Here is a 24984-nt window from a genome sequence, read left to right on the forward strand (position 1 = left end):
CAAAGTCACTGCATTCGACTATCTCCACTACTACACATTGACGCACTTATTTCCATAACCAAAACACAAGCACAAAGCTCACGCCCCCCGACCCACGTAACCCGGGAAACTCCCACGTTCCCTCAGCTGCCCACGAGAACACATGGGAACCGGCGCGCGTGCTGTCAAAGAGCTGCGGTAGGGGGCAGAATGGGGAACCCGGCGTCCTAAGCCTGTCGCAAGAGCGCGACGTAAAGCGGATCTGCTTTATGGCACCGCCGTAAAGTGCCGTCGGCGAGCCCACGTGCTTGTGTTGACTGGGTAGTTTCCTGGTGAAAAAAGCGACTCCTGCAAGTGGGTAAACTTGACGTCTTCGCTATGGGCAAACGCAGGAGCGGGAGTCAGAGCCAGCTGCTCAACACCCTAACTAAAAAGCAGAAGAAACATCTTAGAGATTTCGGCGAGGAGCATCCCTTCTATGACAGGTCTGGAGGGGCGTGGCGGGGTTCCCCAGTCGCCACAGTGGTATCCTCGAGTTTGTTCTTCTGGCCTCCCGGATAGTGCTGCTCCGGGCTTTTCTCACGCTTCCCCAGCTCCCGCAGTGCTCGGCCGGGGCGATTCTGGAGCCCTTCGGCCGGGGCGATTCTGGAGCCCTTCTGCCGGGAGATGGAGTGGGCTTCCTGGGCCTTTTTGTTAGCCTGTAATTTCATGCTAAGAGACACGCCGGTTGTGTGGGCGGAGTTTTGTGTGGTCAGAGATCTTCCAGTCATTTTTTGTGGGTTTTTGTTTATATAATTTTTTTTTTTTTTTTTTGAGACGGAGTTTCGCTTTGTCGCCCATGCTGGAGTGCAGTGGCACGGCCTCGGCCTCCCGTGTAGCTGGGATTACAGGCGCCCGCCGCCACGCCCGGGTAATTTTTTGTATTTTTAGTACAGATGTAGTTTCACCATGTTGGTCAGGCTGGTCTCGAACTCCAGACCTCAGGTGATCCTTCCGCCTTGGCCTTCCAAAGTGCTGGGATTACAGGCATGAACTACCACACGTGACCTGTGTTTATAATTATTTTTAACTTACATAAAATGATGGCACATATTTGTGGGATACAGTGTGGTATTTCGATACCAATACATGTACCCAATGTGTAATGATCAAATCAGGGTAATTAGCATACTTATCATCTCAAACATCATTTATTTGCGTTGGGAACATTGAAAATCCGCTCTTCTAGCCATTTGAAAATATGGGATAAATTGTTAGTTATAGTCACGTTACGTTTTCTGTGTTTTTAAAGAGTTTGTCACTGATCTATGCAATTATGATAAAGAAATAAGTGTATTGGTAGTTGTGGTTTCTCTAGAAATGTCTAGGTGCAGTAATGATCTCAGTGCTCATCCCACCACTTTGGGCTGCTTTATCATCAGAGGAACATTCATTCTTTCTTTCTTTCTTTTTCTTTTTTTTTTTTTTTTTTTTTGAGACGGTCTCACTTTGTTGCCCAGGCTGGAGTGCAGTGCTGAAATCCTGGCTCACTGCAGCCACTGCCTCCTGGGCTCAAGCAGTCCTCCTGCCTCAGCCTCTCCAGTAGCTGAGACTACAGGTGCACACAAGAGACCAGGCTAATTCTTATTTTTTGTAGAGACAGGATCTTAGTATGTCACCCAGGTTGATCTCAAACTCCTGGGCTCAAGTGATTCTCCCGCCTTGGCCTCCTGAAGTGCTGGGATTCCAGAAATGAACCACCACTCCAAGCCTAGAGGGACATTCTGATTGAGAAATTTGCTAGAAGAAGATGAACCCTGAGATCTTTAACCAAGTTGTGTCCTTTTGGATGAGAGCTAGTTATTGTGTGATTCTGGTGTTTGTCATGTGACCTCATTAAACTTTTCACTTGTCAGTTATTAACCATATTCTTGCAAGTCCTGCTTAAGTACATATGTGATTTTTGTGTGGCTATATCTAAAATATATTTATAATGTTTAGTCTGCCTTTTTCGTTTAATGTCTTATTTGACTTTTTCCTAACTACATACTAGTAGTTAGAGTGTAACATTGCCTGTTTCTTTTCAGGGTATCCGGAAAGGAAGCAAAACCACAGATTTGTCAACTGGTAATGCTTTATACCTTCTTTTTAATAGTTGGTTTTGGTTCATTGCCACGGAGATTATATCTAATAAAAAGCTTGATTACATTTCTATTTTGATTTTAGATGCAAGCTATTATTTTGGCAATATTACTTAGTTTTAAATGCAGATGTCTATAAAAATGCCATTGTGATATCTAATACAGAAGCCACAGTTTGAAATTGTCCCAGGAGACTAGCCTGTTAGGCCCTTTTATAGAGGCTTACCAGAGGCCTCTTAGTGGATCCTAAGGGGGAATATCTTTTTTACTTAGCATAAAGGAGTCACAGATACAGTGCAAAATGAACAAAGGTCCTATCATATTACAACAAACTAAGAAAAAAAAACTGTTTTCTTCTGTTGTTTTTTAATTGTCCTGTTCTATTACACCTGTGGCCTAATGCCTAGGACGTAAATTGAATATCATTATAACCTGAAGTTTGTTTTAAAAGTCAGCTTTTGGCCAGGCACGGTGGCTCACGCCTGTAATCTCAGCACTTTGGGAGGCCGAGGCAGGTGGATAATGAGGTCAGGAGTTCAAGACCAGGCTGACCAACATGGTGAAACCCTGTCTCTACTAAAAATGCAAAAATTAGCCAGGTGTGGTGGCTCGCACCTGTAATCCCAGCTACATAGGAGGCTGAGGCAGGAGAATTGCTTGCACCCAAGAGGTGGATGTTGCAGAGAGCTGAGATTGTGCCATTGTACTCCAACCTGGGTGACAGAGTGAGACTCCGTCTCAAAAAAAAAAAAAAAAAAAAAAGTCAGCTTTCTTCCCATGTGGGGCAGTAGCAATTTGGAGACTATGAAGAGCTTCTACAATCATAGCTAGATTAACTATTTTAAGTAAATTTGAATTTGGGCTTCGTTGAATAGATATTGGCTTGATAATAGTTTTAGGATAGCAATGAGAACAATATAGTTTTTGTTCTTAAAATTCTCATTTTCCTTTTAGTCAGAGAGTTCAGATACTTCAGATTCTGAAAGTGAATCAGAGAGTGAACCAGAACAAGTTTCTGGCTACCACAAGCTGCTTGCTACATTAAAGAATGTTTCTGAGGAAGAAGAGGAAGATGAGGAGGAGGAGGAGGAAGAAGACGACAGTATTATAGATGATGCAGAAGTGAATGATGAAGGTGGTGGTAGTGATGTCAGTGTGGAAGAAGAGATGGCAGCAGAGTCTACTCAGAGTCCAGATAGTAAGTGTCTTTGGTATAGGCTCATCATCTTTGCCGGAACTATAGACAGTTCACCTCATGGGCATGGTATCCTGTATACTGTGTGAGTTGGATGAAAGGACATAAATCCAAAATAGGGATTTAACCTTGTTGGGTTTGATTATATCTTTAGAAATGTGATGGAAACACAGAACCTTCTTAGCACAACTATGCAGAAATAACATTTTTGTTTGTGATTTCGGGGACTTCACCAATACTAGTGAAAGACCTCCTGATACAGAAAAAGGAGAACTGTCTTTGTGTCTGTCTGAATTTATTGAAAAGGTTACTGTTCTTCCGTTAGGGAGACCAAGTTTGATGGAAGATAGACATAAAAATATATAAAAATTTTCGAACAGTAGATTTGTGATTGCACGAAACAGTCAGATGTAAGGGGTTGAAGAGAGATAGAGTCATTGAACACTGCCAGTGTAAATTAGGGAAGGCTTCAGGGACTCTGTCTCACTCAGACTTCAAGGTGACTTTTTTCTTTAACTTTAAAATCACCTTCATTGAGGTATCATTTACATACAGTAAAATGTATCCTGTTTAAGTATACAGTCTGATGGGTTTTGACAAAGGTATACATCAAAATCAAAATACAGAACATTTCCATTACCTCCAAAAATTTTACCTGTCCTTTTACCATCAGTTCCCCACCCTTGGCATCAGACAACCACTGACCTGCCTTCAGTCACTATAGATGAGTTTTGCCTGTTCTAGAAATTCATATAAATTGAATCATATAGTGTAAATCCTTTTGTCTCTGGATGTTTTTACTTCTCATGTTTTTCTAATTTATGTTGTGCATGTATTAGTTGCTTATTACTTTTGATTTCTGCGGTAGTATTCCATTGTCTGAATATACCTGGGTGACTTTTTACATCTCACTATTTTAATGCCTATTTTTCTTACAGCCTTATTTTTTTCTGTACCTTCTGATATTATATATCATTCCAGATATTTTAACTGATCAGTTTTACTGAAATAAAAATTCATTCACTCACGCTTAGGAGTTTGTTTTGTTTCTATTTTTCTTTGCTTTTTTGGATTTTTAAAAATGAAAATTTTTTTATCATTATAAAAATAATATATATTTACTGTAAACATTTACAAGGGTAATATAGTTACCCTATATCCCTGCTACCCAGAGATAAACATTGTATATAACCTTTCAGACTACATTTTTATGATTTTATGTGTGAGTACAAGTGTGTATATATATTTACGTGTATCTGTATAATGGCCTTATACAGAATGTATCATGAAGAATATATTACATAGTATTCTTAATTACATGGTATTCCGTTGTAAAAATGTGATGATACCCCATTGATAGACATTTTTTCTCCCAGTTATTTCTTATAATCAGTGCTGCTTTGAACATCTTCTCATGTACAGCTTAGTATACTATGTCTAGTTACTATTTTAGAATAAGTTTCTAGAACTGGAACTGAGTATATTAATCAGAGTTCTCCGGAGAAACAGAACCAATAGGATATGTATATATATGAGAAAGAGATCTGGCTCACACTTATAATCCAGCACTTTGGGAGGCCGAGGTGGGCAGATTGATTGCGCTCAGGAGCTTGAGACTAGCCTGGTCAACGTGGTGAAACCCCGTTTCTACAAAGAAATACAGAACTTAGCAGGGCATGGTGGCACATGCCTGTACTTCCAGCTACTGAAGCTGAGGTTGGAGGATCACTTGAGCCCAGGAGGTGGAGGTTTCAGTGAGCCAAGATGATGCCACTGCACTCCAGCCTGGGCGACAGAGCCAGACCCTGTCTCAATAAATGAGTGAATGAGTGAATTAATGAATGTAGCACTCATTCAAAAACATCCTCACAGAAACATCCAAAATAATGTTTGGCCAGATATCTAGGCACTGTGTCCCAGCCAAATTGGTACATAAAACCCTTCAGCACACATCACATCTGTGTTGATGATTAGGCTTAATTTTGAAATCTATGTTTTTCTACCTGAATTTGCCTAAAGATAAATAGCATCAATGAACATTATAGTTGGTATAGCCTGAGGAAATTTTGTCAACAGAAGTATAATTTGTAAGTAAATGATTTATAAAATGTTTCTCAAAACTGCAGATGTGGCTTTATCTGCTGACCCTGAGGGAAAAGAAGATGGGGAAGGGCCACCAGGCACATCACAAGCATCCTGCGACGAGTTCACAGATGCAAAACATGAGTCACTGTTCAGCCTGGAAACCAACTTCCTAGAAGAGGAAAGTGGAGACAAATCTTTGAAAGCATCACAAGGTCATTGCGTAGTGTGTGTGATTTGAATTCACCAGGTGCTCAGTATGGAATTTGTGTACTAATACACATTGAATCTATTATTGGAACAAACAGCAATAAAAATAGTTTAGTGGTTAGATCTAGAGCTGGGAAAAATATTTCTAAAAGGTATTTTATGTTTTTCAAGGGTTACTCAGTGTTTAGGGGTGGGAGGGGATTGTAGGAGAACAAACAGCTTAAGAATGATGGTAGGGAAGGCCAGCCTCCCAGGCCTCACCTTTTCATTCTTCGGGTGAAGGGAAGAGTTCTGACTTTCTCCCCAAGCAGGGAAAGAGAAAGAAAAAGAGGAAGAATACTTCATCTACCCCTCACTTGCTCTTCCTTTTTGGAGCAGTAATTTTTCAGATTTGCAAGACCCAGGGAGGGCTAATCTGAGTGGTCTTTATTACCAGGGAGACCCTCAAAAACCAAAAAGCCCTACCCTTTCTCTCCTGCCTCCCACAGACTCTTGATCACTCCTGTGACCAAATGGCAGTCACTTGTACAAGACCTGCCTGTGCCAGGCTTTGATGGGTTCCTGCCGTCTCAGGTCCAGTTTCTCAGCCAGTGCCTGAGTGGGCAAGTCGGGCCGGTCTCGTTCCGTATCCTGATTGCCTTAGTTGATGCCATTGCCATTCTTCAACCCAGCTTTACCTTTAACGGCACAGAAATTTTAATCCTCATTTGCCTCATTTAGTTCTGTTGGTTATTTTGCAAGAGAAGGGAAGTGACACGTAGAATTTGTAGATTTTAGTATAAACTCCATTCTGAACCATTAAAACTTAGAAACTTTGGAAGAAACATTAGGAAGCTTGACTGTCCCAAAATTTCTCTGGTTTTCTTTCTTGTACAGATATATTAGCATCTAAAATTCTTCTCTCCTATTGTTCACTCTTAGATATTTAATACAAGATGCATTTCATTTGAAGTTTTACTGTTTGGATGCTTGAATGGGTCATTTAACTTTGTTCTGTTTCTTATGAGTGGGAGTGGGAGAGAAGGTTGGGTGGCTAGCTCAGAATACTAAAGATTAGAGTGCAGATGCTATCATGTGGATCATTTGTTCAATTCAGTTGAGTATTGATCATTTCTGTGTGTCTTGCAATGCAAGATCAATCAGACATGGAACCTGCTCCTAGAGATGATGCAGTCTGCCAGATAAGACACATATATATGTATGTGTTCGAATGGGTGGGTAGGGCAGGGTAGGAGACTTGAGAAAATGGTGACTCTATAGGGAACCAGGAATGGCCTTTTAGGGGAGCTAACGTGCCTAACACAGTAAGCCTGGGAAGTATTTATTGTGATTCAGTGGGTAACATTAAATTGATAATATTTGCATACGCAAAAATGAAGTGAAGGAGAGGCTGGAATTTTTGGTTGAAGGAAGGAAAAGCACAGAGGCAGAAGAATTTGAGGGCCATGTATATAGTCCAGAAATGACACTGGAAATGCAGGTTGGAGGTATATTCTAAAGTGCTCCAAATTTCAGGCTGAGAAGTTTCTTCAAAGGTTTTCAAGCTGGGAAGTAATATAGTTAGAGAAATGTTTTAGGAAGATGGACCTTTCAGAAGCTTTTGAGCTCTGGACTTGGCTAGAGGTTGGGGAAAGTCAATTAAAAAAAGATGAGTTAATACAATGCAGATCAACTTGCCGTTCACAGGGGAATACCAGAAAATGCCTTTATAGTTGCATTAAGTGTGCTGACATCTTTTAATTTCTGAATTAGATCCATTTCTTCAACATGTGAACAAAGAACTGAAAGAAAAAGAAATTCAAGCTGTTGCCACAAATCCTAAAACTACCCACGAGCTTAAAGTAAGTGTCGCTTGGTCATCCTGGTCCCAAATGAAGAAAGCTCTAAATAAAACAGTGGTCTTGGGTTTTAGTGGTCTCCCAGAATGTATGATACACACTAGTGGTAGATAGCTTGGGGCACAGGTGTAGATAGAAAAAGCACCAGGAAGCTGGAGTGTGGGTGCCAGGTAATATAATGATAGGTAAGAGTGGATTTGGAGGCCAACATCTGCAAGGAGCTGTCACATTTTGACCTAAGCCACGTTAGTCTGCTTTTTTGCTATTCACTATTCTGGTCTGCTAGAGGGGGATAATAATGCCTACCTCAAAATAGAATAGTTTACTGACTAATGCATAGTTAGTGTTCAGTAAAACAGTAGGTACTGCTGCTGTTCATTGGTTTGAAATATCTGAGGTAGGTCCACAAATAGATTATTCAGATATTGGGCAGTTTTTGCTTCTCTGTTGTCACCACTGATACCATTCATGCGAGTTGGTCATCCTTTTTTAATTGAAATTTTTATTGAGGAAATAATTGTAAATATACATGCAATTGTAAGAAATCATACAAAGACATCTTGTACCCTTTGCCAAGATTTCCTCAATGGTAAAATCTCATAGAACTGTAGTATAGTATCACCACCAGGAAACTGATGTTGAAACAAACCGCCAGTGTTATTCAGATCTTGTTTTACTCCTGTTCACCTGTGTGTGCCTGCGCCTATATTTAGTTATATACAATTTTATCATGCGTATGTTCCCGTATCTACCCCCGCCATCAAGATGCAGAACATTTCCAGCAAAATTTTTGGTTTCCCTTTTATAACCATATCCACCTCCCTCTGCACCCCGCCCTGCCCCCATTTCTAACCCCTGATAACCACTAATTCTTGTCTCCATTTCTATAATTTTGTGATTTAAAAAATGTTAATTGACTTATACAGCATGTAACCCTTCGAGATTTTTTTTTTTTTCACTCAGAATAATTCCCTGGAGATTCATCCAAGTTATTTCAGCTATCAGTAATTCATTCATTTCTTTTTATTGCTGAGGTCATCCTATTTTTAGATCAGCAAATTAGCTATAGTGAAAAATTCTTAAAACTTGTATACCACAAAGTAGAAAATAGTATTCCTTAGGATTTAAACAAAATTGACAGATTTCTTGCCATGTAACTTGTCAGCACCTTTAGTATCTAATGTATATTGTGAATCTCCCTCTGAGGGATTAAGTTTTGTGATGTTTACCAAGGGTATTTGACCACAGAGCTCCCTTGTTTCTGGAATGAAGTTTGACTCTTACCAGAATATATTCCACAGAACATTGTGGGACAACTGATAGGGTAAAGATCTCCGATCTAAAGTCAGAAACCTTGGGATCTAGCCCTCAGCGCCATTTTCTTCTGTATAAACTTTGTATCATACAAATTCTCTATGAACCTCAGCAGAACCTAAAGTGTAACATGAGTATTATGGTAACTACCTTGCAGGGCTGTTGTGAGGATTAAATGAGATGATCTATATATCATGAAAATGTGCTAAATATAGTACTATGTGAATGTGATTTACTGTTATTCATGTCTAATTTAGCTCTTGATCTGTTTCTCCCCTAGTGGCCTATCCTGGGCCAGCTTGTCTTTTCCTCTAAGTTTCAAAAGTTGGAAACATTTAAACCCCCAAAGGATATTGACTTAAAGTCACTCCATCTCCAGAAGCCTCTGGAATCCACCTGGACTAAGACCAACAACCAGTTCGTATCTGGTCCCCAAAAATCAAGTAGTCCATTCACCCCAATCCAGAAAGAGCTCTTCTTAATTATGAATTCTTACCGGGACCTGTTCTACCCAGAAAGGACTGCCCTGAAGAACGGGGAAGAGATCCGCCATGTGTACTGCCTGCATGTGATAAATCATGTCCTCAAAGCCAATGCCCAGGTGCTTGGCAACAATGGCAAACGCCGAAGCCAGCAGTTTGGAGTGGGTGATGATGACGATTTCAGAGACCAAGGATTAACAAGGCCCAAGGTGAGTGCAGCAGGAAGGCTTTGCCCTCGAGAAGGAGGCGGCCAGGCACTGCCATAGAGGTGCCTGACACTTAGCAGGAGCTTGGGTGTTTTAATAATTGACTGGCGTAATGAATGAGCCCAAATGAGAGCACATTAAGTGGGCCAGGTAGTGTCAGAGCAGCCCTGCAGCAGCTTAGTGGGCTGTTTCTGACAGTGGATGTAGCTGCAAACTTGTGAGAAGGAGGTACTTCATGACACTTTCCTTAAAGATAAACTCAAAGCATGTATAAATAAAAGTCCGTTATAAATCTCTTCTTTGTGGTTGCCAGAGGTGGACAGGACCTTAATGAGCCTTTTATCCAGTCCCTCCATATTACAGCTGTGGACAGCCCCAAATCTGTAGAAACTTGAAGAGGGTCTTGCTAAAGAGAACCAGGGACAGAGCAGCAGAGATGAGACAAGACCCATGGATTCTCTTTACTAAGCCACATATGTACATCAGCCTTTGAAAACAAAAATTCACATTTGCCACTGTAAAGTTATTACTGCTTAAAGTGATGGGTTTGTGCTCATAAGTCTTAAGCTCCAGTGGATTTGAGGCCTTAACAGGAAATGATTTTCAATTTTGTCTACGTTATTATGGAACCAGGTCTTGTCCCCCTGCCCTGAACTGCATCTCACCATATTGAAGAAGCCTCATCTTTTTAGAATTTTCTCATTGAGTTTAATAGAATTCTAGAATTTTGATACCTATATGGCTTTTAGAGATTTCTTAGTCAAACTCCCTTGTGTAATAGTGGGAGAAACCAAAGCCCCGACACTTACTTAGTGTCACAGCTAGAACAATAACCCAGTTCCTCTTAAATCTGTGCTGTACCAAGGTGAATCCACTGCACTCGTTGGGGCTTGAACATCAGGGTTATAAGGTTGTTTCCATTCAGAATTACATAGAAGAATAAGAAGCAGATTATCTGTGAAGCATATATAATGTGGTGAATTACATGATTTAACTGGGGTTATGTCCATTATATTGTTTATAATAGGAAATTAGAAATTAATCATTTATTAAGCATCTTCTGTTTTTATTCTCAGTAACTTTAAACATTTTTGAATATGCTTAGAAAGCTGAAAGAATGTACTAGTGAATGCACTAAAAATGCAAAGATGTGTTAATCTTTTTTCTTACCTGCTTTATTTCTTCTCTACTTGTTCCAAAGAAGTAGATATTATTCAGTGGGTCTTATGGATAAAAATACTAGACTAAATTCTGTGGGAGACCAAAAAATGGAGTAACACTTCTCTCCCTCAAAGAGCTCATGTGTTTATATCCTTGAGTTTTTACTGGTAAGTGCATCTGTGAGAGGCATTGGCTTATTGTAAAAGGTATTTCCAAATTCTGCTTGAGAAATGTCTCACATGGAGCCATGGGTCTGAAGCCCGCAGGCCGTGGTGCTGGGGGCTCCGTTTCTGGGTTTGAGCCAGGCCCTTTGCAAAGCGGGTGATGTAGGTATGATTCCTGGCTGGGAGCCACTGCTCTGCCTGGAGCTTTTTAGCTCCACCTCCTTAGCAGGCTCACCTCAAGCTCCAGTTCCTTCCTCTGGCCCCCACTCAGGCTGCTGTTGCCCTCTGCGTAGGTACTGATAGTGGTGCCATTCCGGGAAGCTGCTTTGCGGGTGGTGCAGCTCTTCATCAGCCTCCTCGAGGGGGACAGCAAGAAGAAAATCATTGTGAGCAACAAAAAGAGATTTCAGGGAGAATATGGATCAGATCCCGAGGAGAGACCACCCAACTTGAAGAGGCCTGAGGATTATGAAGCCGTGTTTATGGGCAACATTGATGACCACTTCAGGATTGGTAATTCTTTCTTAGCAACTTTGAGACCTAATGTATGAAGGTCGACATAGCATTCCACCTTTTAACAGAACCAGTGTGCCTTTGAGACATGTCGTTTGCCTTGGGAGAGTCTTGCCTTGGCTAGTGGGGTGGACATTAGGCCAGTGGAGTAGAGAGGGCCTCTGAGACCACATATGAAAGGCACATGTACATTTATAACAGGAATTTATAACAAGTGTGTAACAGAAGTGTGTAAGCACACCCATAACTGGTAGCAGATAGGCAGATGTGGTGAGGGGTGCTCTAGGAAGTGTTGGGGCTGACAGGGTCATTCTGGGCAGGCTGAATAAACTGAATGTCTGTGCATAAGGCGGACTTCCCCCTGTCTGCTACGTAGATGCCTACCCTGAATAATCTCCACACGTCACTTCCACCTAAATTTTTACATTTTTGCTTCTCTCTCATTCAGCTCCCGTTGACTTTGGTTGGTTATACCTTTATAGAGTAAAGTTCTTGGGAAAATGTTCATTAGTCACATATCCTAATTCACAAACACTTATTGAGTATCTACAGTGTGCCAGGCACTGTTAAGAAGCTGGGAATACACAAATAAATGTAGAAATAAAAGTTGTAGTTCCCACTGCTAAGGAAATCCAGCCTCTGACAGGGAAGAGGCAGTGCAGGATGTGTGTGCAGTGGTGGTTCTCGGAGCATTTAAAGCAATCCCCCTTACCCAAAATGGGGACAGGTGGTTAGGAAGGATGTCCTGGCGGAGGTGTCATCTGTACTAGGTGGAAATCTGTGTAGGATTTAGCCAGTTTCAAAGGGAGGTAGCTGAGTGGAGGGAAACATTTCAGACAGGAAACTGCCATTGCAGAGACATCAGAGCGACTAAGCTTGGAATGACCTATGGTTCACACAGGCTTTGGTATGGTGGAGTACAAGGCATAAGGAGATGAGGGCTGGTGTTTTGCTTGGAACATATACAGCTGTCCAGCAAGCAGTTGGCATATCGTTCTAGAGCTCAGGAAAAAGATCGGGGCTAGTAATACAAATTGGTGTGATGGTGATGTTAAAGCTGTGATCAGTGAGTCAGTTTACCCAAAGCTTTATGCAGCATGAGAGCAGAGCTGACAAGTTAATCTGTCGGCTTGTGGAAGAAGAGTTATTTGGATTTGGAAAGATGGACAAGGGCCAGGTTAGTGATGTAAGCAAAAGTGAGCACTGAAGTCATGGAAACGATTAACAAGGAAGAGAGCATTTCAAGGCAGCTGTACTTTCTGTGCTGCTTGTTCATTCCTCATAAAGAAGCTTTCAAAAGTGTTTATCCCGTTGGTGACTGAGGGTGGCGGGGACCTTAGCAAGAGTCATTTCTCTGGAGTCCTGAGGATCAGAGGCTAGATTGCAGTAGAGTGAGAAGTGAAGGAGAGATTTGAAAGTAGGGACTATTATCGAGAGTAGTTTGATAGTGACATAAAGGAAGAGAAAGTAGGAGCTAGAATGGACTGTAGATATAAGGGTAAGATTTCTCTTGTTCTTATGTTTTAGTAATTAAAGCATTTGAGCACAGTTAGGTGCTAAGGGGAACATACGAGATGTGGAAGCTATAGAAGCGGTGGGCTGCTTTGAGAGGGTGGAGGGTAATGGCTTGGTAGTGACTAATGAATTGGTGTGTACTTGGCTGTTTTATGTAGGAGTGGCAATACTTCAGAGAAGCATCCGGCTCTATGCCCCGTTTTACTCGTCAGATATCCTCATTGCTTCCCCTCTGGGCTTGAGGACCATCATTGGTGGAGAAGGAGAGAAGAAGAGAGATTTTGACTTTCTGTCTTCTATCGAGCTTCTCATCATTGATCAAGCTGACATTTACCTGATGCAGAACTGGGAGCATGTCCTGGTAATGCTGGCCATTCACATTCAGTGGGACAGTGTTCACATTTAGAGGGAGAAGATGCTCAGTGGTTTAAGTCCTAAAGAATTACTTAAGTCCAGATTGAAACTGTTTGAAAGCAAGGACACATTCCACGTTTTCTAATTTGAAAAAGTCTTTTGTCTCCTTTTCTACCCACCAATTGTCCATAATTAAACTATCTAGAAATTAAAATTCCTGTCAGTTATTTTTAAATCTCCAGAAAAGATTTCTTTCCCTTAAAATTTCTTTCTACTAACTTTAGGGTGGGTGAATGGATGGATGGGTCCTCACCAGGAACATCTTTACCTAACATAATTCCACCTGTGGTTTTTGGTTATGCTCTTTTGTTTGATCTGGTGACGATGGGAAAACACTGCTCAAGATTTTTTAATGTTGGATCTTGCTTTGTAGAGAAACAGGATGTTTTTATCTCCCTAATGTAATTTGTACTATAATTTTTTTCTCTTCTCCACATATTCTGCCGTGTTACCAGTTTCAGGACTGAGAAACTGCTTTGGAGCAATCCTTATTAAGGAACTATTGGTTTATTTTTCTAAGGCATATGGGAACTCACCCCTTCTGCAACCCCGTGACAAAGTTAGCAGGAAGTTTGGGACAAATGAAGGGTAGTACTTACTTCTAAAATGGGAGACAATTTTATAGTACTCATTACCCTTCAATATCTATTACAGTGTAAAAATACAATTAAAACAGAAAGGGTATTTTGACATAGTCAAGTTTTATTCTTAAATTTGATGAAAAGGCAGGTAGGATGATACTGGGGATATTCCTAATGTTTGGAGAACCAGGTCATTGAGGGACAGCAGCTCTGTTTTCCATGTCATTTCCCTTCTTGTCCAAGTCTGGGACTTGGGGCCCCTAGAGAGACCAGTGTGGCATTTCAGAAGTTCGTTTTAAAGGAACATTCCTGTAGGTACTATTTTGATCCTTTTTGAAAATTCCAGGCGGTGGCCAGTTTTAGCTTATCTCCTTATTGGGGATGTTTGGCTAACCATGGGCAAGTCACTCACCCATCTGAGCCACAGTTTTCTTGTTGCAGTTTAGGAGATGATAGTACATGCTCTTTGGGCTTAACTGAGTTGATAGATTCATAAAATGTTTAGCAATGTCGAACGTGTAAATGCTCGATAAACACTAATGGTAGTATTATTTCCACTCAAAGCATTTGATGAATCACATGAACCTACTACCCTTGGATTCACATGGGGTAGACTTTTCTCGAGTGCGGATGTGGAACCTCAATAATTGGTCCAAGTACTATCGCCAGACACTGCTGTTTGGGGCCCTTCAGGATGCCCAGATCAACTCAGTGTTCAACAAGTACTGTGTCAACGTGCAAGGCCAGGTGGGTTCTTGTCTTATTTCCTCAGTATCTTCATGAGCACTGTTTATTGTTTGGGTCCTGAGTCAGAAGGAGGGGATAGCATTTGCTCAAGAAGGGGGATGGTTCTTCACCTAATACTGTCATTGACTACTGGCAGGTGGCTGTGAGGAATGTCCCAATGACAGGTTCCATCAGTCATGTCCTGGTGCAGCTGCCGCATGTCTTCCAGAGGATGGAAGCTGAAAACCTAGCTTCAGTGATTGATGCCAGGTAACCCACTGCTCCCATCAGACCCCTGGGGACCACATAGAGAGATTTGACTTGGGTGTACAATCCTAGAAATGGATTCCATTTTGCTTTTATTGATTACTGTCTACCAAATCAGATGAGATAGTTTAACTTAATTATGTCGTTTGTCAGAGGAGGAAACCGAAGCCCAGAGAGAAACAGTGACGTGGCCTAGTTCTCATAGTTAGTGGCAGGGTTATTACTGTAAATCAGGACTCTTTCCCTCTGGACTGTGGCATTTTAAGATTATACAGCTTTATGCTACAAAGTGTCTAATGTCAGCAAGTTAATTGTGAGCCCCTCATGGAAAGAACTATTTTTCTAATTGTGTAGATAATTTCTCCCTTTTTCTTCATTGTGTTTGGTTAGTGAACCCCAAAGTAGCTTAGTTGGGCTTAGTGTATGGTAGATGTTCAATGATTATTTGTTGACTCACTGACTGACTGACTGACTGAATGAATAAATAAATAGCATGGCGTATACTTCCTAGAATGATTCTCTAGGATATGATGCATTACATCTGTTTTTTTACAATGAATAGTGTTGACACTTATTTTTTTAGTGTACGTATCAGGTTTTATTCTTACATAATCTCTTTGATAGGAGATAAATCATACTGGCCTGTGGGGAGGTAATCTTTCACACAGGATTGTGATTTGCCCAGGGTCACACAGTTAAGAAACACCATAGCTTAGCTCTAGAACATTAACTTTGCACTTTGCCATTCCAAATCAGGTTTAACTTTTTTGTGAACAAGATTTTGCCGCAGTATCGTGATGCAGTCATGTCTCACACGCTCATCTATATCCCCTCCTACTTTGACTTCGTGCGTCTTCGAAATTACTTCAAGAAGGAGGAACTGAATTTTACCCACATCTGCGAGTACACGCAGAAATCTGGTGTCTCCAGGGCCAGACACTTCTTCCTCCAAGGAGAGAAACAGTTTCTGCTTTTCACAGAGCGCTTCCATTTCTACAAAAGGTAAAGTGTGTCAGGTTTCAAGCCTCCTCTCTGCAAGGAAAGTGCAGAACAAATCATGGCCTGCTCTGAGCTCATGGCAGGCTTCGTGGTGTTACAAGGTCATCTCTCACTCTACCACTCTTATTAAGTACCCAGAGGGTTTTTGGTGGGGACGGACTCTTCTTGGTTGGTTAGTTAGTTTTCTCCCAAAATGGGCATTGCTGAAGAAGGATGTAGAAACCAAAGCATACCTTGTCTATACACCTGGGGTGTAGCACTTGAGTTGTCCCTGTCTAGAGTAGTTCAGCTCTGTAATGTCCTTCTTGCAGGAGGGACCTTCCCTGTGTTCACTTGAGTTGTCTCTGTCTAGAGTAGTTCAGCTCTGTAATGTCCTTCTTGCAGGACGGACCTTCCCTGTATTCACTTGAGTTGTCCTTGTCTAGACCTGTTCCCTTTGTTTTCCCTCAAAAGTATTGAGAGCTGTGTTTCCTGGGGAGATGGAGGCTGAGTACAGTGTCAGTCTGCAGACAGTTGGCGTGTTCCTGAGGCACGCACAGATACTTCCTACCAAGGAGAACTAGGACTCTGGGCTCCTTGATGTTTACAGAAGGCGAAAGGGGAGGGGCTTTGAGTTGAATGTTGAAGGGTTTCAGTATTTGCTTAGCTTGCCTACCAGGTGACTTTGACAAAATAAGTTGATTGGCCTTTTTGTTATTTTTTTTAAAACTCAGGCTGGGTGCTATAATCCCAGCACTTTGGGAGGCCGAGATGTGCAGATCACCTGAGGTCAGGAGTTCGAGGCCAGCCTGGCTAACACAGTGAAACCCTGTTTCTACTAAAAATACAAAAAAAATTAGTGGAGTGTGATGGTGCACACCTGTAATCCCAGCTATTCTGGAGGCTGAAGCAGAAGAATCACTTGAACCCAGGAGGCAGAAGTTGCAGTTAGCTGAGATCACGCCATTGTACTCCAGCTTGGGCAGCAATAGCGAAACTCCATCTCAAAAAAAAAAAAAAAAAAAAAACCCTCTAATTAGAGGGTTAGTAATATTGAGGCTTCTGTTGCTGTTTGGGTTAGTGCTAGAGCTCATGTATTTTATTGTTTTGCTAAGTCTCTGTTGATAAATGGGAAAAGGCTTTTTTATTTTACTTTTAGGTTTTTGTTTTCAATTCTTGTGGGTACATAGTCTGGAAAAGGCTTTTTTTAGCCCTTGCCTGTAGAGGTATGTAAATTATATCCTGTTACCCAGTGGATTTAAGTTCTGACTTTACTGTTTTATTAGCTCATAATGGGTGCATTTTCTCAGAGAATACCAAATCAATACGCCAGAAATTTCTAAACCTTCGGAGCACGTTACACGATGCCCTTTGCCTTTGCATTACCTTTTAGTTTATGCTGACGATGGTGCTCCCCAGATATGTTCTTGTTACCAGGACAGGGAGGGAGGAGTCCTAGCCAAGGCATAGCAAAGCTGGCATGACACGAGCTCTTAGAGAGTTGAAGACGGAATTTGTGTTTCCCAGGCTCCACTCTTGGCTACCCAGAGAAGGCTGTTTGGACAAAGAGTGTTAATGAATGCCTGCTTGTTGGCATCATGATTGGCTCTGCTGCAGTAAGTTGTTGTTTCAATTCATATTGGAAAGTATTTGGGGGAGTTGTACTCATCAGGTCTTAAAAGCTCTTAGCTTTCTATCCTCTTGACAAATGAAAGCAAGCCCTTTAAGTGAAGTGGATGGATTGGAAAACTTCCCAGTGTGATTGTCTCTAGCAAGTGTGAATTAAACTGGGATGAGGACTGCTCTTACATATCTCAGCAGCTTTTCAAGGACAGGGCATGGAGCCCTTTGTAAGCAGGACAGTCCCCTGTATTACACTGTCTATTTACCAAACCATGTTGCCCTCAAAGTCACAATAAGGACAAATCTCAGCATATGCCATTTGCTTTATGCCCTGAGCTAGGTTAATTGGTGTTTCTTTTGCAGAAGATGAATGAAAATAATGTGCTTTAGAGTTCTGCAACAGCTAATTATCTCAAGGTTTCCAACTATAGAATTTTTTGCTTGAGAGATCACCAAGGTGATGATGGGTGTTTGCTGTGCAGTGCCTTTATGATTTTTTTTTTTTTTAATTTGACCTTGGAAAAAGTACTTTTTTTTTTTTTTTTTGTGGTTTTTTGTTTTGTTTTGTTTCGTTTTGGAGAAAGAGTCTCACTCTATTGCTCAGGCTGGAGTGCAATGGTACAGTCTTGGCTCACTGCAGCCTCCACCTCCTGGGTCCAAGCAATTCTTGTGCCTCAGTCTCCAGAGTAGCTGAGATTACAGGTTTGCGTCACCACGCCTGGCTAATTTTTATATTTTTAGTAGAGATGAGGTTTCACCATGTTGGCCAGGGTGGTCTTGAATTCCTGGCCTCATGTAATCTGCCCACCTCAGCCTCCCAAAGTGTTGGGGTTACAGGCGTGAGCCACAGCACCCAGCCGGAAAATGTACGTGTATTTTAAACTGTAGTATCCGACTCTGTTTTTATATTCTCTATGGCAGCTGGCAGTTTTAGGAAAGTTACAATTCATTTTTGAGTTAGCAAAAATTTTTTAACTTGAAGATTTGTTTTATTTGGGGAAGATTAAACTAGCAGAATCTTAGAATTGAGTGAACATTTGGTCATGATTACCCTCCCAGCAATGGGTCACGGCTCTTTTCCAGTGTGTTTTCACTGGGTCACCACAGCAGGGAGGATCTCAGCCAGAAGGCAAGTCAGAAACTGGAGGTGGGATTTGTGGAGTTCGGAATGGCTGCTGGGGAGTTTCTGAGTACTCCCTTTCCCTACATGAGAATCCAACTTCTAGAAGTAGTAGACTTGGTCTTTATGGACCAGAGGAAGGCGCCAGCCTTTCAAGTTCATTGTGGTTGCCTCATTTGTCTCTAACAGTTGGCTGGTGAAAGAGACAGCTGGAAGGTCCTGTCAGGATGGTTAGGCTGTGTTTGTAGGGGGTCACTGAAGACAAAGCATATGCAAGGGAGGAGGAAGGCAGGGGAAGGGGTGCTCAAGCTATGGAAACTTGGCACTAACTGCCCCTTGGAAGAAGTTCTGGTCATGTTTTCTGTTGTCTCTATTGTGGGTGCATTGGGACTGAGACAGGTGTGTGTGTGTGTGTGTGTGTGTGTGTGTGTGTGTGTGTGTGTGTGGTGTGTGTAATATAACACTTAATGGCTTTGTTTTATTTTGTTTTTCCTGATTATGAGGATATTACACAGTTACTGTAGAGAACTTGGAAATTTTGGGTTAAAAATCTCACTGCCCTGATACAAATACTCTTTTTGGTATATTTTTTCTGTCTTTTTTATATTAAAAAAACACGGGTGTTTAAAAAAAAAAAATACTGGCTGGATGTGATGTCTTACTCCTGTAATCCCAGCACTTTGGGAGGCCAAGGCAGGCAGATCACAAAGTCAGGAGTTTGAGACCAGGCTGACCAACTTAGTAAAACCCCGTCTCTACAAAATTACAAATATTAGCTGGGCCTGGTGGTGGGCGCCTGTAATCCCACCTACTCGGGAGGCTGAGATGGGAGAATAGCTTGAGCCTAGGAGACGGAGGTTGCAGTGAGCCGAGATTGCACCACTGCGCTCCAGCCTGGGCAACAGAGCAAGACTCACTCTCAAAAAAAAAACCCAAAAAACAAAACAAAACTAAACTAAAATTGGAATCTCTTTTTCTTTTAAGGATTTTTTTCCTTTGTCTTAGATATTTTATGTGCTCACTGAAAAAATATTCAAAGACCTTAACATTTTGGCCTATGTATTTGTATATTGTGGATGTATTTTTAAGTTACTATATATGGCTCTATCATATCCTCTCTTCATCCAGGCTTTTATTTGAAAAGATTTCATTTTGAAAGAAAATTGCTAGAGACTAACAATAAACATCTGTTTATTTATAAACCCTTTTACCCCAAATTCCGCCAGCTGTTCACATTTTATCACATTTGCGCATACCCATCTTCTCTCTATTCCCACTCACATCTCTTATTTTTTCTTCCTGAACCATTTGAAAGTAAAGTAGCGGGAGTCTTGATTGACATTTTACCCCTAAATATTTTAGAATGTAGCTCCTAAAAACAAAAACATTCTTTTATCCAACCATAACACCATTATCATACTACTTGGTGTTACTACAATGATATCATCTGATATTTAGTCTATATTCAGATTTTCCTAGTTGTCACCAAAATGACCATGATAGATCTTTCCCCTCCAGCCAAAAGGATTCCATAAGGATCATATACAGCATTTGGTTAACTTGCTGCTTTTGTTTCTTTAATCTAGTTTAGTTCTCAATTGGGGCACAGTTTTGCTCCCTCAGGGACATTTGGCGCTATCTGGAGACATTTTTGTTTTGGTTATCACAACTGGAGGATTCTTCTGGTGACTGTAGTGGGTTGAGGCCAGTGATGCTGCTAAACCCTCATGCACAGGACAGCCCCCAGCAACAAAGAATTATCCGTCTCAGAATGTCAGCCGTGTTAACATTGAGAAACCCTCATCACTCTCTGGCTTTTTTACTTTTTCATGACGTCGACTTTTTTTTTGAAGAGTCCAATCTGGTTTCCTGTAGAATGTCTTACAGTCTGGATGTATCTAATTGTTCCCTTATTATTTAGATCTCTGGTTCCCAAACTTTGCTGTACATTAGGGTAGAAGCTTTTAAAAGGCCAAATGCACCGGTCACATCCCAGTACCGATTAAATCGCTATGTCTGGGTATGGGGGCCAAACTTAAGTATTAAAAACAGTAACAACCAGCCAAGTGATTTCAATGTGCAGCAGTTTGGGCATGACTGATTTAGAATAAACATCTTTTGATAAGAATTCTACTTAGGGAATATCATGTACTTTCCACCACATCAAGAGGCACGTAATGTCACTTTGTCTCATTCTTGGTGATGCCAAATCTCTAAAATCACTGAATCAGTGTGGGTATGTAATTAATAAGTAATGTGTGAGGTAAACATCACCTTGTTCTTAATGGCTGCATAGTATCACATTGGTTAATTAAGCTAGCTTCCTTTTAGTAGGCATATAGGATTTTCTTTTTCTGTTTTCTGCTGTTGTGTTTAGTAATGCCCAAAACATCCATATGCATATATTTTGTTGAAATACCTACTTATTTTGTTGGGATAGATTTTGAAAGGAAAACTTGTTAGCACGGAGTGTACACAATTAAAAATGTGTCATGCGTTGCTACTTCTCTGCTCCTTCTCATGTTTTCCGTATCTTCTCCCGAATTCATAGACAAAGTAATTTATGCTCCATTGACCTATTTCTGCAAAACCCCGTGGACTGAATTATTGCTGCTCATATGATCGTCATAATGGTATCTCATCGTTTGGGTATCTTTTTCTTGCTTTTTTGTGTCTTCCGTAACTTTCAGTGGAATGTGGAGGCCGAGGTGAATAATACTTATGTCCGGGTGCACCCCTTTTTCTGTAAGCCACTGGTGAGGGTGCTATCCATCTAGTCAGGATTTGGTTGTTACTATAGATACCCTCCCAACACCACAGACTTCAAATTGCTCCAGCAGACAGCGGGCTTGGTGTAGGGTTTGCGGTGCTGGATGGTTTTTCTCAGTGTCCTGATCACTCAGCCCTCACTGAGGCCTCAACCCGTGTGCCAGAGGAGCATCTCCCTCCACACTCGGATCCCACCTCACAGGAGGCCTCTTGCTTGATCTCCTTGCAAGGCATGAAGTCTGGGGGAGGGGGTCTCCTGGTCCAGCTCAATTTTTGGCAGGCCCTTTTTATTCCAAGCTTTGGGGGTGAGGCTTTCTCAGGGTTCCTGTCCCGCCACCTCCATGTCAGCCAGACTCTACCTTTTATCTGTGAGGAATCTTTGTGGTGAAGTGTATACAGCTCCTTCCCCAGTCATGGCAGAGCTCTGCTTGTATCAGTGTAAGAACTTGGGCTGAACAGGTTTCTTACCCCTTCCCCTGGGGCGGAATGCTTTTTACTGGGTGCAAGTCTTGTGTGGGGGAGAAATGGAAGGGTAGGGGGTGTGCTGCCCTTCCCTTAAGGGCAGACAGTTTTTGCTTCTGTTCAACCTCCCCCTCCAAGGGATTTGCCTTTGCCTGTGATTGGGGGTGGGGGCAGGGTGGTTCCTTTCTCCCATGTGCTTCAGGTTTTTGCCATGGGTTTCACAATAATAGGCCTGGGAAATAGGTGGGCTTTCATGTCCCTGCCACCAGTGGGTTCCCCTCGGGTCTTTTGCTTTGCCTCCAGTCTTTCTCCAGGGCTCCCAGTTCAGGCCCCTGGAATGAGCTCATGAGTAGATGTGAACTAAAGGAGCATCCGGGGATCCCTGGGGTTCTAAAATCAGGCAAGTCTATTCTTGACCTTTAAGAATTTGTTAAAAGCGTGTCTGTCTTCTTACTACCCACTTGTTTGGCAGAGGCTATCTTTCTCCCTTTCTCCTCTGCTCTGCCTAAGGTGCAGGAGTTCATGTGTCCTGTGCTTCCTCAGAAGTGCTACTCTTTGGAACTCAGTCCATGGTGGGCTGAAGCTGGCTCACACTGGCTCCTGAGACCTGGTCGCACATCTCTGTGTCAGCTGCGTGACATTGGTAGCTTGAAACTGACAAATCCTTCAAATTAGCACCCTCCTTTTCTCCCACTGAGGACCAATTATTAAACATACACCAGCTCATTACCAAATTCAGTTTACCTGATTGCCTCGTGATGGTAGTTCTCTGGGCTCAAGAAAAGGAATATTTTTGTATAATAGATTATCTGACTTTTTCTTATTAGTACAGGAGCAGTATTCTCTTGAGTCTTATACATTCTAAGCGGAAGTGGAACTCAATGTTGTTTTTGTTTGTTCTGAGAACTAGTGAGGTATAACAGCTTATTCAAGTTCATTAGCCATTAGAATTCCTTCTTTATGGAAAGGTGATGTTGAAAGGTGAACCACATAATAGATCACAGTCATAGTTTGGAAACGGAGGGTCTCCAGAGAGATCAGGATGAGCCGTGAGGGAAAAAGACAAGGGAAGCTTATCTTCTGTGAAAGAACTAAAATCCCCAACGGAGTCTAACATCTTCAATGTAGGAGAGAAACCAACAGGAAAAATCAGAACCTTGTCAACATATAAAACCTTTTGTTACGGAATCCCACAGGGAACGGGTGACCTCAACCTGACTGAACCATACCGTGAGTTAGTCCCCTGGGTCTACACCACCCCCCCACCACAGGGTAGCTCTGTGCAGCTGGGAAAGAGGTGGAAATGCATAAGCTGTTGAAACTAATTGCTTTCTCATGATGCCTAGCAGGTCCTCAGGCAGGGTTTTGTAAATGAATGGACTTGGGACATCTGCCATGGAGTTAACGTGTCTCCAGAGTGGCAAGAAAAGACTAATGGGAGTGTATTTACAATTTGTGCAGCTTAATTTATGTACTGGGTCTACCCTGATCTCCATTATAGAATATTCTTTTTTGCCTGATTATAATAAGGATAATGTTTCATTGTAAGTGCCTGCTTTTTAAGTTTTCTGTGACAGATTTTTAAATCCCAGTCTACTATTCTTTCCCATGATATCTCAGCCTACCCTGAGTAGGATCAAGAAATATGTATTTATTTTATCATTATTTTAAGCCAAATATGAGGAGTTCGAATGTACTGTCACAAAATAAGTGCTGCCACCTCAAATTGCAGTAACTTTTATTCTGTTATTTGTGCCATTGTTTTTCTCTGACAGCAGGAAGCAACAAGCATGAACTATGCCTCTGTACAACTCTTAGGCAGTGTTTCTAGAACTTGTTTCTCAAGTTGACATAGCCTCTCTCGTTCCAATTCTAACAGGTATACAATAAAAGGCATCAGGAACCTGATTTTCTATGAACTGCCGACATATCCACACTTCTACAGTGAAATCTGTAATATGCTGAGAGCCACCAACAGAGGAGAAGAAGCCACGTGGACCTGTACTGTTCTCTACTCCAAGTATGACGCCCAGAGGTTGGCTGCCGTGGTTGGTGTGGAGCGGGCAGCACAGATGCTACAGTCCCAGAAGAATGTCCACCTCTTCATTACTGGAGAAAAATGAGATTTTCGTTGAACAGGAAATGGCATTTGGCATGTTACATAATGCTTCATTCTATGCCACTTGGTCTCAGTTCTGATTACTTGCAGGAGGGGGATTGCTGCAAAGAAAGAGCATGAGGCCATGTCAGTATTATCTGACATTTCTTTCTTTTCAGGTCATGTGTCCCTGAAAAGTTAAATGTAAACCAGATTTCGGTAAATCACGTCTTTCAGAAGTCAAGAGGGGGCTAGAAGGACTCTAAGAAGTTGGTAGAAGAAAATTTTCACTTTGAATATTTTTGTGAGACATGAATTCTTTTATTACGGATACCTCTAATTGATACACTTAGAAAATTCTTTCAGATTTTTCTATATGTTTGACACTTTTTTAAAGTAAGGCATACTCATCATTGCTTGTGAGAACTGGTTATGAGACATTGGAATACTTCTTGCTGCTACACATCATCTTAATTTTGGGTGGCATGGGTTTTGTAAAACTTATTTTCCCCAACCAAACTTTTTCAAAACCTTAAATAGTCTACCTTAATTCAGCCTAGAAGAGTACATTGATTCACTGATCTTTTTATATACTTGTAATAATTAAGGTTTTAGTTTTGTTCAAATACATACTTAAAATCACATTACATAAAAATATCTGCTCTGTTTCGAGAAGTAATTTTGTTGAAACTCCATGTTAAAATATCCATCTTCAACAGTAGTGTCTTCATAATAACTAGTCACTTTTTGAGTCATAAACAGATGCAAATAAAAAGGAAATTACACTTTTAAAAACATTCTTATTTTGAAACATTCCCAAACAGAAAAATTACAAGTACAGAACCTGAACCATTTGAGAGTAAGCTGCCCTCACTCAATGGGCCTATCACCTTTAAATACTTTGGTATATATTTCCTGTAAACAATTAAGGGTATCGTTTCTGATTAGGAATGCCCCACCAATAAGGATAATGCAGATATTCCAAAATCCAAAAAAATCCGAAATACACCTGGTCCCAAGCATTTCAGAGAAGAGACATTCAGCCCGTCCTAGTATGCACTTGTAGTTTCTTCTTTGATGGGTGGGTTACAGCTCGTTCCATCATTATTTCTTTAGATGCTTAACTGGCCTCAAATACAGCCAGTGGGAGCACCTTCAGGTTAGCCC

The 24984-nt window shown here is 41.4% G+C and overlaps 1 protein-coding gene across 1 annotated transcript; it reads left to right on the top strand.

Annotated features, from left to right (window-relative positions):
- The first annotated feature begins 264 nt into the window (after positions 1 to 264).
- Positions 265 to 24483, top strand: UTP25 (UTP25 small subunit processome component). The gene is made up of 12 exons (XM_003930396.4): positions 265 to 464; positions 2046 to 2085; positions 3054 to 3297; positions 5421 to 5591; positions 7339 to 7427; positions 9019 to 9429; positions 11045 to 11264; positions 12938 to 13140; positions 14339 to 14521; positions 14658 to 14770; positions 15524 to 15769; positions 23599 to 24483. The coding sequence occupies exons 1-12, from the start codon at positions 358 to 360 to the stop codon at positions 23840 to 23842; spliced, it is 2271 nt and encodes a 756-aa protein (XP_003930445.1). The 5' UTR covers positions 265 to 357; the 3' UTR covers positions 23843 to 24483.
- The last annotated feature ends 501 nt before the right edge of the window (positions 24484 to 24984 follow it).

This window comes from Saimiri boliviensis, chromosome 14 (genome assembly GCF_048565385.1).
Source record: "Saimiri boliviensis isolate mSaiBol1 chromosome 14, mSaiBol1.pri, whole genome shotgun sequence".
Lineage (NCBI taxonomy): Eukaryota > Metazoa > Chordata > Mammalia > Primates > Cebidae > Saimiri > Saimiri boliviensis.

Bases quoted from the DNA above. Each gene is read 5' to 3' on its own strand.
- UTP25 (XM_003930396.4), top strand. From the start codon at position 358: ATGGGCAAACGCAGGAGCGGGAGTCAGAGCCAGCTGCTCAACACCCTA. The intron at 5,592-7,338 runs GTCATTGCGTAG...TTTCTGAATTAG, and splicing joins ATCTTTGAAAGCATCACAAG to ATCCATTTCTTCAACATGTG. The intron at 15,770-23,598 runs GTAAAGTGTGTC...CAATTCTAACAG, and splicing joins CGCTTCCATTTCTACAAAAG to GTATACAATAAAAGGCATCA.